This window comes from Spea bombifrons, chromosome 3 (assembly GCF_027358695.1).
Source record: "Spea bombifrons isolate aSpeBom1 chromosome 3, aSpeBom1.2.pri, whole genome shotgun sequence".
NCBI classification, from domain to species: domain Eukaryota; kingdom Metazoa; phylum Chordata; class Amphibia; order Anura; family Pelobatidae; genus Spea; species Spea bombifrons.
In genome coordinates this window covers 101,469,023-101,483,756 of record NC_071089.1, presented here as the reverse complement: position 1 = coordinate 101,483,756, position 14,734 = coordinate 101,469,023, and the positions used below count along the sequence as shown (strand labels likewise).

The window sequence follows — 14,734 nt, the reverse complement described above, 5'->3', positions numbered from 1 at the left end:
CAGAAGAAAAAAAATGATGGAAATTGCATCTGATCTTCAGTAAATACCCATGAAGGAGCCAGGCACTTTCCGTGCATTCGCTGTATACAATAGTATCTGGGCATGCCTAGTAGCTGGAGCCTTGTAAACTGTGAACAAACCTGTTTGGACTGTTGGATGGTTGAGCAGAGCACAGATAAGCTCTAATTGTTATTCAGCTCCTTAGCATAAGCTTCTGGCATAGTTCATAGTCTTCCCCTGTGCTTAGACTGTCCAAAATAGAAACAAGAAGGCATGCAACCTTGGGCACAGCAGGGGCACAGGAATAACTGCATCCTCTTTTTCTGGGTTCTAAGTGTGGGATCATTTTAGAAAGTTGGAGAAATGCTCAGTGTTATGTACTTTCTGCGGAGCTTCTTCAAGGTAAGACATTTTTTAACCCTTTTCTTTGCAATGTGGAGAATGTGTCCTGCCATAAGTGGCTACATTGAAAACACAGGATATTTTCCTTAGTAACTTCTTAAATCTGCTCACTAATACATTCGGTTTGGAATATTCTTTATGTATAGAATTATATATTCTCTCTAGATTTTCTTCTGGCATTGGAATACAGGATGCATCCATTCATTAGATCTAACAAGACAACAAGAACACTTTTCTTTCTCTTAGTAAAAGTAGCACGTACTGTTTAGTGAGATTATGTGCCTTTCTTGTTTAGTAGGAAGGTTTCTTAAAACATGTTAAGATTTAACCATTTGTTTGGCACTGGGGTGAAAGACATGGTGAGAGGTTTGACGTGAAGAACACTGCGATGTCTGTACATTGATTGAGTTGAACACAGAGAAGAGCGGTGTATATTGAGAGGTCAACTTAACCCTTTCAGGGCCAAAGGCAGAGAAGCAGTGTATTGCAAGGGATAATGAAGTCCAGTATGTGTTCTACTTCTATCTTATGCCTATCGTACAAGGTTTATGGAGAATGTTGGCACTTTACAAATAAATAAATACATTGAGAAATAATACAATAATATATATATATATATATATATGTGTGTGTGTGTGTGTATATATATATATAGATATATATATACATATACATATACATATATATATATATATATATATATATCACAAATAATCATGTTTATAGATCATTAGTGATATTAGTGATCCCACCAAAATTTGTACATTTTGAACATTCTTTGTGGTTATATTCTGTATTTATTTACATTATATGAATAACACGTGTACTGCGCTAATAATGTCAATGTAGCACAAGAATGTTATTCACATGTTAAATGATTTCCCAGCTTGTCAAAACTTGTATTAGTTTTATTTTAAAAAAAAATATGTGTCAGCCTCATAGATCTTTCATGAATCATAAGTTCTTGTAAAAAGTTTTCTACAGTAGAACAGATGTTTATTTAACCACTTAGGTGTCAGAACAGCAAGCAATGGCACTCTTGTTCTCTGGCACTTAGATAGTTAAAAAATAAGTAAAAAATAAGTGCTCTTTCATGCAATGTGTAACATAATCTGGGTTCCAAGTCTTTAGCAGTCACCTGTTTTGATGATGTACTTTTCATGTTACACAAGTGTCAGCTGATCTTGAAGTATAACTGTAGAAAGAGTATATTTGTACCAGAGCACATAACTAACCCATCAACCTAAAGCCACACAGTAATTACATTCCATATAATACACATAGAATTCATGTTGCTGCTTTTGATTTAGAAGGAAATAAAAGTTTCAGTACAAAATTATCTTTAACCATAAAACAAACATGCATTGGATTTCAGATTGGATAAACCGTATTCCTGCGTTTATTGATTTTTAGATATCTGATATTTATACTTGCTGACAAGCCATCTGCTGTGTTCCTAAAATTATTATTTGAATCAACCTCAGTAGGTAGTGAACTTTATAACTACTTTTGGTGCTGCTGCCTGCTGTGTTGAAAGATGGCCTTTCTCAAGTCTCATGAGGTGACCCTGGGATCTCTAGATGTTCATTTTGAGGAAATGAAAGTGTGATTACAGTATCTCACGTAAATAAAATATTTACAAAAATGTTGGGGGTGTACTCACTTTTGTGAGGTACTGTATATGTGCAACCTAACTCTGAGTATGTCTGGGTATGGATCCAGGGTAGAGCTTTGCCTAAATATGGTGGAAAGGTTATCAATAATTTCAGTAATAGTATTAGTCCCAGATATTGGATGTTGATTTGAGACAGTGTCAGCCATTTTTTAGTCCAAAGGCCCCCCCCCCTAAAGTTCAGACATATAGATAGATGCTGGGACCTATTAAATAGTGCGATGCGTTAGAAGTTATGTGTTTAAGGCAGTCTAGGAGCCATGAAATCATGAATCTGTCCCACTGTAAGCTACGCACAACAATGATTTAAAAAAAGGATCCAATTTCAATTCCATAACACTAACTGTAAAATCTGCATAATACTATATATACTCTTGAGATTAATTATATAGTAGAGGAGAAATATAAAAATTTGACGGCAGATGAGAACCATTCGGCCATTTCTTGTCTGCCTGTTTCTCCTGAAAAAAAGACTTCATTTCACTCACTGTATTAGCCTCCACCACCTCCGCTGGGTGTCTCTTCCACTTATTTACCACCCTCTCAGTAAAGTAAAACATCCTAATATTACCGTATATCTTGCTTATGAATGAAAATGTGGTTCAGGTAGGATTTGGAGCTACAACATTTGTGAAGCTGGAACCCCAAGAGTGGGAGTAATTCAGATTTTAGGTCAGGGTTGTCAGACAGCATTCCAAAAGGGCAGAGCCATTGCGAGTTCCCTGGAAGCTGCATCAAACAGAACTGCAAATGATTGCAGCTTTAAAAGAAAAAAAAGACACCGTCATTCAGCTTTAAGGCAGATAAAGTATCACTGTTATATCTAACTGCACCATTAGAAACATCATTTCTAAAACTGCTGAAATATCCCAACCCGTTCCAGAAATAGTGCCTGAATTAAAAACTTTTCCCCATCTAAATTTTTCAGGGAATGCTTTATGGAGGCGTGATGCAAAATTAGGCACTGATTGACATAAAAACGAAAAGTTTATGTTTTTTCATGCACTTAACTTTCTTCCTTCAGAGAAAAGAATAAAATGTCAGACCTGTTGAGATTTATTTACTTTAGAAATAATCTAGTAAAAAAAGATGGAGACAGGACACTGCTTATTAATGTGGAAACGGCCGATGGGGTTGCAAACTTTCCGTATACATACCCATCTGAGTCTTATTTACTGCACCCCTTTATTCTGTTTTAGTCATTTTTTACTTGTTTACTTATTTCAACCCCTTAATACCATTAACCAGCTGTGTCTGCTCCTTTCCTTCTACTTGCTATTGGATTTATTCCCTTCCTTTCAAATCATCTGCACCCTTTCCTTTAACCAAACCATTTCCGCTTCTCTTCATTCACCATTTGGTTATCATTTATTTTTGTTATTAAGCATGCCCCTCCACTCTAATTTTTTTTCTACCTCTGCTGGCAGGTAGGTAAAGGGAGAACATAAAGTCACTAACAGATCAAAAGCAGAATGCGGTAATGACAGGGCAGGATAAGTACAGAGAATGGTCGTAAATCATTCAATCATGATAAATATATAGCCATATTTAAAATGGTTAAATTGTACATATAATATACATATACTATACATAGAAAGATACAATATAAATAGCTCGTCTTTAAGTTTAACTGTAGATTGTGTTGGTTTCCTTAAAGGCTTTCCCCTGGTTTATGGCCCATATACCCCCATGCTCAGTTGTCTATACATGTCTTGTGTGTTTAAGCAAAAAAAGGTTTTGAAACAAAGTATAGTTTAGCACAGAGGAATGCAAGCAAAATGTAATTATTTAGTCAAAATATATAAAAACTACAGGTTTTAGGTGCCATAGACTAGTTGTGGGCAGTTAGTGCTGACCTTTTTTTGCTGCATATTAATCAAAATCTAGTGATGCCTTCTTTTGGACCGGAATTCATGTAGAGTCAAATAAAGTATCAAAGATCTAAGACGTCCCGTCTTAAGACATAATCAACAAATCAACCATATGTCAACAGACCTACGCCTGGGAATGGAACCATTGAGGCACTGAAAGCTCTACATATGACATTATGGATTCCATTTATAGCAATTCACCCTATGTCAGAAGGTATTTATTGTGAGAGACTCATTTCTCTGGGTACTTAATGTTATTTTTCTGCAGCTTTAGCGCAGTCTTCTAAGTGTTAGGAAAACCATGAAGCAGGAACTCAAAAGTGTCCCTGATCAAATAATAAGATGATGTGAATGGGTGGATTTGGGAATACCAGAGTACTTGGAGAGTAGCCGTGGTTTATATTCTTAATGTATGCAATGGACAGTCTAATGTCTGTATTCTTCAGGTCTTGCATAAACAATAAATGAGGTACACATCTATTCAATAACTGAGCTGCACTATGGAATTTATAGCAATAAATGCCAGGGTCTAGTCAGCATAAATATATATTTTTCACCAAAGAGTACCTTTTAGAACGGAACTGTCCTGATTTTTCAGACAATGTCCCGCCAAACTGCAGAAGCAGGACAATTGTAGACATGGGCTGGTTGGGAAGATCAGATGATCTCTCCAGATGGGTCCACTGAGCTGTAGAATTGTTAGCGGTCTGTGCTTTTACAGAATATACCTAATCACAGCTCTCACGCTGGCAACCTAGTGACATGGCACATCGAGATAATTGGTTGCTATGGTGATAACACCAATGGCTTCCCCCATGCTTCCTCCATCATAAAGTTACTGTCAGACAATCAGAAGCCCCTATTTCAGTTATGTACTAGTAGGAAAGGAAACTCATTATTGAGAAATGAAAGAAAAGCACCATAACAAGCTTATGCATGTACTTTTTACTGATTATATGTTACAATCCCTTTAAAATCAGGGACAAAGACAGTTCATGCAGAATTGAAAGAAGATATGGGTCTGCCCTTTAAATAGTTAACAATGATCCCATTGATGTGGAGTTCATGCACCTCCTAATTAAAGCACACTGTCCTGGTGTGTGCTACCGGCTTCTCTGTCTGTTATTATCCATTATTATAATCTATTTATAGATTATTTCAGTGTTGAAACTTTCCAAAACACATGCATGTTGTTTTTCACACGTGAATGAAATTTAAACTTTAAACCCAAAAAATACCTGCCAATGTAAAAACAAAAAAAACATTTCCAGAGACACAACATCCATCGGTGTAGTCAATGAGGCTCTTAAGGGATTAATCATATTGCATAGCGTGTAGCAAGCCTTGCAGAACGAGCATTAATGGCTTAAGTTGATCCAAATCATATAATATTGTCACACAACAGCAGTATTGACCCTATAATTGCCATAACAAATGTTTACGCATGCTTATCTGTAGCATTAGTATGTCAATAAGCACATTACGGCCCAGAAATCCACCAATTATCAATACAGCTGAATTTACTGGATTAAGCTTCAGTTATATATACATATAGTACTGTGCAAAGTGAGTGAACAGAAAAAAAATGTGTAGGTAGAAACATAATCATTAACTGAAGCAAAAACAGCTGTGCAGGAGGAATAAAACTGGGTGAGGAACAGACTCACTAACAAAGTAAGGTTTCTGAAGATAGTTTAATGTCAAAAGTCATACACAAAGGTAAGACTGAGCACAGCATATGTATGCTATTAGTGTGTTAGTGTTTGTGAGCACATGTTGTTAGCATGTGAGTGTTAGTGTATGGCGTTAGAGTGTGTAAGTGTAGGGTATTATTATTATTATTATTACTTGTACTTGTCATAAGTACAAAATGACAAGCAATTGACATACAGATAAAAGAGGAATGGAGGGCCCTGTTCCCGCAGGAACTTACATTCTAGGGTAGCATAAGGGTATGCGTCTGTTAGTATTTGGTGTTAGCATGTGTGTATGGTTGGGTGTCATTGTATGATGTTATCTTGTTTGTGTCAGTTTATGGTGTTCAAGTGTCAGGGGTGAGCCTAGGGTTGATTGCGCCTGGAAGATGTAGGAGCAGGAGAAAGAGTGTGTGCATGTATGTGTATGTCAGCATGTGGCCTTAAAGTCTGTGGGTGTTAGAGGAAAGTTAGTATGTATGTGTGTTAGTTATGGGGAAGGTAAAATAGCATACACAAAAAGAGAGGTTGGAATGCAGCACTCAGCAGTGAAATGGTGCACGAGCCAGGGTACCACCAAGTCCCTCAACAAATCCAAAACAAAGAAGCAGAGGCTCAGCACTTCAAATAATAAGGTGAGTTTATTTCACACAGGCCTGTGTGAAATAAACTCACCTTATTATTTGAAGTGCTGAGCCTCTGCTTCTTTGTTTTGGAGTTATGGGGAAGGGGCGCTAAAGAAATACTACACACAGGTGGCACTGACCCTAGGTTTGTCCCTGCTCCCAAGGGCCATTAATTGGCTGAAAACACCAGCTAAGGCAGGGTGATGGGAGGAGCATAAGGTGTGGTACTGGTTATAGAGGATTATATGGCGGCAAGATGGGTGAAACATGGGTGGAGCAATGAGCAGGTGGGCTGATGGGACGGGCAAGGGGGCCTCAGGTTTTAAGTGTGTATGGGACCCAAAGATTTCTGATGGCAGCCTTGACTTTTCATTTTTAAAACAAAAGCATAATTAAGCATTTTAGTGGCATTGATTTAAATTTCTGCTCAGCAGTAGAATTTTGTTTCTGTATTCCTCTAAAATAATTTGTACCTTAAATAATTACAATTGTTGGGGTATATACAAAGACTTAGGCATCCTCCTTAAAGCAACCATTAAGCGATTTAAATAAAACAAAACATAATCTAGGCTTGGTATTTAAGATGAGCTCAAGGATCTTGCATCCTGATCCTGTTCCACATCTGTAAGATTTTTAAATGCAAGAAGATCCACTACTCCCTATAATATTAAACTATGCTTAATTCGACTAATGTCTATTTTATTATGTTTCCCGTGCATTGACAATCAGGTATCATGAGCTCAGTGATCAGAGCTGATGACGTCTAGGGTATGTCCACTTTATGGTGTTAGAGTGTGTTAGCATTTGGTGTAAGCATGTGTGTGTGTGTGTGTGTGAGTGTCAGTGTATGATGTTATCATGTGTTTGTGTGTTAGGGTATGGTGTTGGAGTGTCAGGAGTGAGCCTAGGTTGGTGGGAGAGAGAGGAGGAGAAAGAATGTATGTACGGTGATAGAGTGTATGGGTATTAAAGTGAGTTTGTATGTTAGTATGTATGTGTGTTAGTTATAGGGTGACTTAAAGAAACACTGCACCCAGACACCACCAACCCTAGGCTTGCCTAAGGTGTGCATATGGGAGGATCCTAAGGCAGAGGGATGGGTGGATCAACAGGTGGGGCATGGGGATGGATCTAAAGGGGCAACACATACCTTACCTGAGACCCAGTGACATACAAGCTAACATCTGAATTGCTGAAAGAGACACTGTTTTGTTTAAGTAGTGTGATTACAGGCTGAGGGAAGAGCTTCGGCAATTACTTTTTATATGCTTTCATGACCTATTGATAACTACCTATGTAAGTTGGGCATTTAGAAGATGAACAAAACATTTCTGGACAGAGAAATATTGTTTGTTTTATATAGAAAACCCTGATCTCTTAAGAAAGGATGACATAAGTGAAGAAAACACCTTGGGTGTGATGTATTGTAAGTGATTGTGGTGTAAAGTTTGAAGAGTGATCCATAACTTTACTTAATGGACCATTACATTGGCTGTGGTGTAACTGGACTGGCTTACCAGAAAATTCTAGGTCAATGGCAGCAGCATCCCAAAAGAGAGAGAGGACAGACAATGTTGGAGGAGTTGGGTGAGGAAGAAGAAGTAGAGATAGTGTTTGTGTGATTATGTAACCTCAGGTGAATGGAGAATTTCGGTGAGCATCTCCCCTCTTTGCCCTTGTGACTTTCTGAGGTTTAGTGATTAAACTCCATAGCAGGTACCCAGACCCATACTTCAAATATTTGTGCCATTAATTTTTCACTTTCTTATTATTACCGGTAATTCATAGATAATTATTATTTTTAACCTAGACAATCAGTGTGCTTGATTGGTATGGATAAACTTTATATGAGAAAACTAAAAAACATATCTCCGTTAACTACACCCCATTAGCACATTTTGTATAGCAAGTACACGAATGCCTAGAACAAAAAAATACATAGAGATAACATAAAGAAGCATGCACAGGCTTGTGAACATTCTTCTAATCATTTAGATCAATGAAATTGTAAAACTGCACGCTTTGCTACTGAGAAATGCAGACACGAAAAAAAAATGTTATTTAAAGGAATACAACCTATAGCAGTGTATGAAGCCCTGTGTTATATACACAGCGGTGACTAACTTACAATTACATGATGCTGTTTTATCCACTGAGTACACTGCTTGAAATTAATGTAGAACGTAGCACCACTGTCACAGAATTCTATGTTTCTTGGGTGTCCTAAGATTAAACGCCTACAATGTAGGTGCCCAGCTGTTGGTAAGGGTATTGTATGTTCTCACATACAGTAAAAATGTTGATAAAAATATGATAAATTGTGTCCGACAGAAAAAGCCTATATTGTGCATCTAAAGATAGCATATCCTGGCCTGCAAACTATAATGTAGGGCTAGGTATACTAAATTCTGACCCACGATTCCAAAAACCTTACTGTAGACCTTAGTATATTCCAGTATGGACTAAAACCCATATAATATACCTATAAATATAGTATACACCTACTCAAGAGTAAAACCACTTCTGTAGGTCTGGTATGACCTGTGTTGACCTAAACCCCATATTTTTATGCATTTATTTCTTTGGGTACTAAAATATAACATAAAATGCATAACTACATATTTTTTAAGGTAAACATCTAAGTTGTTTTTCAACTGGGGCCATCAAGACCTTGAGCCAATCGCCAATAGCTCTTCATGTAGACAGAACCTCTCGGAAACACTCTGCATTTTAAGCCTTTCATCATTCTTGTTATTTAGTAATATATCAACTGAATCTTATTTGTATTGGCAAAAGTATTTCACCTCCTCTGTATCACCCACATGTGCATTATGGCATAGCAGCTGTTGATAAGATGCTGTGATTTCAGTTCTCTGACTAATCGTACCCCGCCAACACGTCTGATCGCTTACTGTTACCACCCTTGGGATACCGCCCCTGCTTGCTTCTAAGTCTCCACTTCTGCTTTCGCTAATTAATTCGGCACTCGCTAGTAAAGGAATGACAGGCGGTGCAATTACAGGGCAAGGCAAACTTACTCTCCCAACCAAACCAGGGTGGGTCTGATAAGAATCCACCCTGTTACCTTGAAATTATAACCTGAATTACTGCCTTATACAATGGGTGGTGATCAGCGAGTGAGAAATGGAAAATAAAACTCTTTAAGTAGTGTTGTTGGAGACATTTAGTCATAGGAAATGCCGAGGACTCCGAAAGGACTCAAGTGTGTGATTTCATTTACCGGCTAAGGTGAAATTAATTGGATCCTGCTTTCATCTTTGGAACATGGTAATGTCATTTTTATTGCCTGCAACATGATCTGTGAACTAAGCTCGCTTCTCATTATATCAGGGTATGATGCATGCACATATTTCCCTTCAAATACCTGCATTGTGTATACAAGAAAGAACGTTTTGTCTGCTAGAAAAGGCTTATCAGCGTTACACTCCAGCTTTGCCGTCAGGCAGAAAAACAACAATTGTATCAGCACCTTATTATTTTGCAAAGAATTCTCATGAGAATGTAGAAGAAGGGTATTTCTGTGTGTGGCAGGGGGGTATTTAATCTGGAAACTGGTTACTTTATAGTAACTGGCACCAACAGTGTCAAGGACGAGATGTGTGACTCATATTGGGTTGGATGTTTGAAAGTTTCTGCAAAAGTTATTACGTTCATGATGTAATTATTAGTTTTTATGAGCAAGAAACATATAAAGTAGAATAATTATATCACGTGTGTATATGCATTCTGTATTAAAGGGACACTTTAGTCATCATATGCGCTGATAGGTGAGGTCCTTTTAAATGACCAGTGTGTACTTATAACACGTGCATATAGAGATACTGTAGAATAACTCCGGATGAATTTGCCCATTTGGTTGCCCCCCAGCTAATTTCCTTGCACCTGATATTCTTACTGCCAACTAGCTGCAGCGCTGGCTTGGTGAACACTGAGGATAGAGGTCTACTTAGACCCCCACACACAGGCAAAGGGAGTGCTTCCATTAATTTCAATAGGAGTGCTTTCCTGCCACCGATTGCCAATCAGTAGCAAGAATTGTCAGACCACAAAGGATCTCAGTAAAGTTTTTTTATTGTAGTTTTATTTTTATTTTTTTCATTTTTAAAGAATGCATAGTGTTTAAATATTTATTCTTCTTTAGTAAGGGTATGAGGGATGATAAACTGTCTCCTTGAAAATAGACTCCAGCTATGAAATACAGAAAACATACCATGCTCTCTTTCTGTTCTCATATGCCCTATTCTTCAAGATGATAAAAGAGAGTATATATATATAGATCAAACTATTCTATATGATCTTGGGGTCATATGGGGAAGAATTTTGTATATGATCCTGAGGACAGATGATATGGTTATTTCAGTCTTTGCAACCTGGATATTCTGTCATTGACATCAATAAATAATTTATTGTATAATTGATATTTCTAGTATTAAAATCATGAATAGTGGGATTAGACATTGGAAATTATTAATTCATCAGCTACTTGTACATTTTTTTCCCAACTGAATAGCCCCTGATTCACAAACATGCATACAATGTAATTTGTAAAAATAAAATAAAACATCTCATCTATATATGGGTGACATTAATGTGATGTCCACTCTTCAGTAGAAGGCTTATTAGGAAAAAGTTGTAACACATTGCATCATTATTAGATCAGTATATTTAAGTGCAACCGGACAGATTACATGTGTAACATGTAGAATAAAAAGTATAGTTCAAGGACATTTGTCTTTAAAGGGACAGTCTAATATCCCTGACACCCCTACTATAGAAGAATGCATATTAAAGTACTTTGAGTAACCCTGAACCTCTGTGAGTGTTTTAATATGCATTCCTCCAAAAACCCACTTATTTACAAGTCCCCCGTGCATTTGAAAAATAATTAAATGGAAATATAAAGGGACCACACAGCTATTATATGCGTTAACGTGTACATGGTGGCTAAAGTGTCCCTTTAAGATGAGGAAAGGTAACTTTTATAAACACGGATCCAGGGGAAAATATCCGTTCAATGGGTTTGGAAGGGGGTAGGGATTTACTCTGTTTGAAATGTAGGTCAAATTAGTGATTGGTAGGCAAAGAAAAGGGTGTACAGTTGGGGCTAGAATGTAAGGCTGAAAGGAACCATTATCTAAACAGCGAAAAAAAACCAAAGCACCCTCCCCCCCTTAATTAATGGAACGGGAGATTAGGATTTGCTTGCGGTTTTGTGTGTAGGATTATGGGGAATTTATGTTTCTGCTCTTGTTATAGACGAAGCTGGGCCTTGAGTTATGAAGCTGATGTGTGGAAGACTGGTTATGCAATATTATACTTAATTCTTACTAGGTTGTGGGGAAATATGTGGACTTCATTACATTGTTTAACCTTTTATGCGATAAACTTATTTCGGCTAAACCTGCACCATGAATAAATTAACGGATCAGGCATTCAAACAGAGATTCAAAGTAGACAACAATGTTTGTGTCTGGCGATGTCTCTCCATAACATTTTACTAGGAAAAACTGCTGACCTGTCCATTGGCTGCCTCCTGACATTAGCGAGACAGCAGTGGTGTCTGAAAAGTTTGGAAGAAAGTTTTTTTTTTTTCTTTTACAATTAATTATAATTTTTCACACAGATACTGTTGAAATATTAACCCTTTAATAGTCTATCACAAACATTCTATTAGTGCTCTACTACTCAGGGCCGGGCTGGCAATAAAAAGGCGGCTCTGGCACTTTAAGGCCAGTGGACATTTAATGACATAAGAGAGGCTGACATCTGGATATATGTATGTATACACATACATGTATTTACATGCCCTCTGAGCCAGCCTGCCTGTGAATGGACGGCCTCAAGAAAGGCCCCTGGGCAAAAAATTTGCTGGGGTGGATTGGGAAAGTTGTAGTGTATCGTATATTATATTATTTGTTGGTATACAGGGACTGCAGCGGATATTGTTTTTCATTTATTTTGGGGCTGTTTTCCCTAGTATCATGGGCAATACAAAACAATAAACAATAAAAATATTGGTGACAAAATTGTTGATGGCAAGTTGTTGAAATACTGTTCCTGAGAACATTTATTAAGACAGTTGCCCATTTACTCTACCAGCAATATTGGTGACAAATTAGGCAAGATTGCGCAATGTGCGCACGGTGTGTTTTATTTGCTTGAATACTGTCTTGTACGTTATGTATGTTACCTGCAAAACCTCTGTATAATAATACTAATAATTAAAAAAAAAAACAATAACAGTGGGGGCTAATGAGACAGGGAAGGGGACTTTTTTGCCATTTCGACTAGTCAAATGTCTGTGAGTTGGAATGATTCCAGTGGATGTGGGTTTGGCAGAGGCGGTGGCAGGAGTGTATGAAAACATTGTCAGATGACTCCTGGTATCCTGTTCCAAGTAGACTAAATCCTTCTTGCTCGGAGTCAGAACTACCACAAGCCGCATGCAGCAGCAGTTCTTAACATCCTTTCTGTATTAGTGCTAAAATCTCGTCCACCCCACCTACCAAAATAAGGCGTGATTTTAGGTACTATGAAGGACTTTCAGAGGGGTCATGTTCCGGTGCATTGGTGGGATCAAATGTGAAGAGTGCTTGTAATCTATTCTTTAGAGAAAACAACAACTAGCAGTGCCACCACAACCAGCATTGGTGCCACCATTACCATAAGCACTGCCATCACTGGAATATTTCTAACTTCCCAAAGTAAAGATGGGCAGGCACTGTCAGATGACAGCGGCAGACCTATGTTTTGGGCTAGTATATTATTCCTTCTTCTGGAATGGTCAGTTTTAGAATTATTATTTTTCTTTAATATAGGAGAAAATCAAGGGGACGGATGTGCCTGTCTGTCTAAGTAAAAAAAAAAATTCTAATTTTGGGGAAATTCAGTGTCCTATACTATGGGGCTGGATATGAGCCAGTGTCTATCTACTCCCAGTCCAATGCTAATACTCCTGCTGCTGCCATATCACCTTCCTTACTCTGAGGGATCATTTCATCAAAATGGTCTAATTTTTGGAGAAATGAAGTCCCGTACCATGCTGCTGGATGCGTGAATCCATTGGTGCAGTGCTGCTGTTGAGGTTCTGGTGGGCCTGCAGTGGAAAATCGAGTGTGGATCTCTTCCAAAATCTTCCCCTTTGGCAAAGTCCCCCAAATATCCTTTCGCATTAAAATAGACCTACGAATTTTATCTGAAACGAATGGCCGGGAAACTAAATTCATTGACCAAAAACGAAAGCAGCAAAAACTAAATGAAAATTTAATCTGAATCGATTTTTCTTGTCTAGCCCAAGGCTGGCCTGTAATTATAAGATTTTTTATTGAAGCCAAAGAAAGTGAGTGCAGAGCAGGTGTTTGAATTGAATTGTGTAGAACATATTACCAGTTTATTTACTGCCCATATGCAGAGTTAGTTATGGTAGAAAGTTGTTCTAGTTTTTTTTTGCTTGTTGGTTTGTTTGGTTACATGTATATTGTACACCACGGAGAATACGTTTACACAATTATGAAAAACAAGTCTAATAATATAACAAGCTGGTTACACCCCAGAATGTTAAGATCTGACAATGATTCACAATGTCTCATTTTTGTGATACAGGCTTATGTATCCCATGACATGCATAGGCATGTACACTTCAAAAACAAATGAGGCATCCTGTGTTGACCAGTATATAAGATGTATTATTATTTTTATTATTATTATTTATTTTTTTATAGAGCACCAACAATTTACACAGTACTTCTTACAGTACATACATTATTAAAAGAGGGACACTTTTTTTTTGTTTAAATATTGCGGAACTCACCGATTAAAGCAATTGCACTTTACAATGCCACTTAAAACACGCATGCACAGTCATGCATATTAAAAATAACCAACACATTGAAATGAATTTCCATGAGGCTCAGCCAGACATACAACTTCCATGATGCTGGCTGAGCGTCATGGGAAGTGCAGCAACAGTAAAGCTGCAGATTCTAGCTGTGAACTAAAATTCCCATGATTCTCAGCCAGCCAGGCGTCCACCATAATGCTGGCTGAGCATCGTTGGGAGATTAGTCCACAGCAGCAGAGATTTTTTTAAATTAAAAAAGGCTAATGTTTGCCTCCCTCCCAGGACCCTTACACGCTCCCTTTACAGACACCTGCCCATAAACACATGTATACACTGCCTTTACACACATATACACTGCCCTTACACACACCTGCCCATAAACACACATATACACGTACACTGTCCTTACACACACACACACATATACACGTACACTGCCCTTACACACACATATACATGTATACTGCCCTTACACACACACACACATATAAATGTACACTGCCCTTACACACACACATATACACTGCCCTTACACACACATATATATATATACACATTCACTGCCCTTACACACCAGTTAACAAATACCTATACTGTTCTTACACACA

General features: G+C 37.7%; 1 protein-coding gene across 1 annotated transcript in view; it reads left to right on the top strand.

The window, feature by feature from the left end:
• The first annotated feature begins 222 nt into the window (after nt 1–222).
• ARHGEF4 (Rho guanine nucleotide exchange factor 4) overlaps nt 223–14,734 on the top strand; it is an 87,054-nt gene continuing 72,542 nt past the window's right edge. The window contains exon 1 of the mRNA XM_053458807.1: nt 223–402. Coding sequence (XP_053314782.1) covers nt 364–402 — 39 coding nt within the window. The 5' untranslated portion in view covers nt 223–363. The remainder of the gene's footprint in view (nt 403–14,734) is intronic.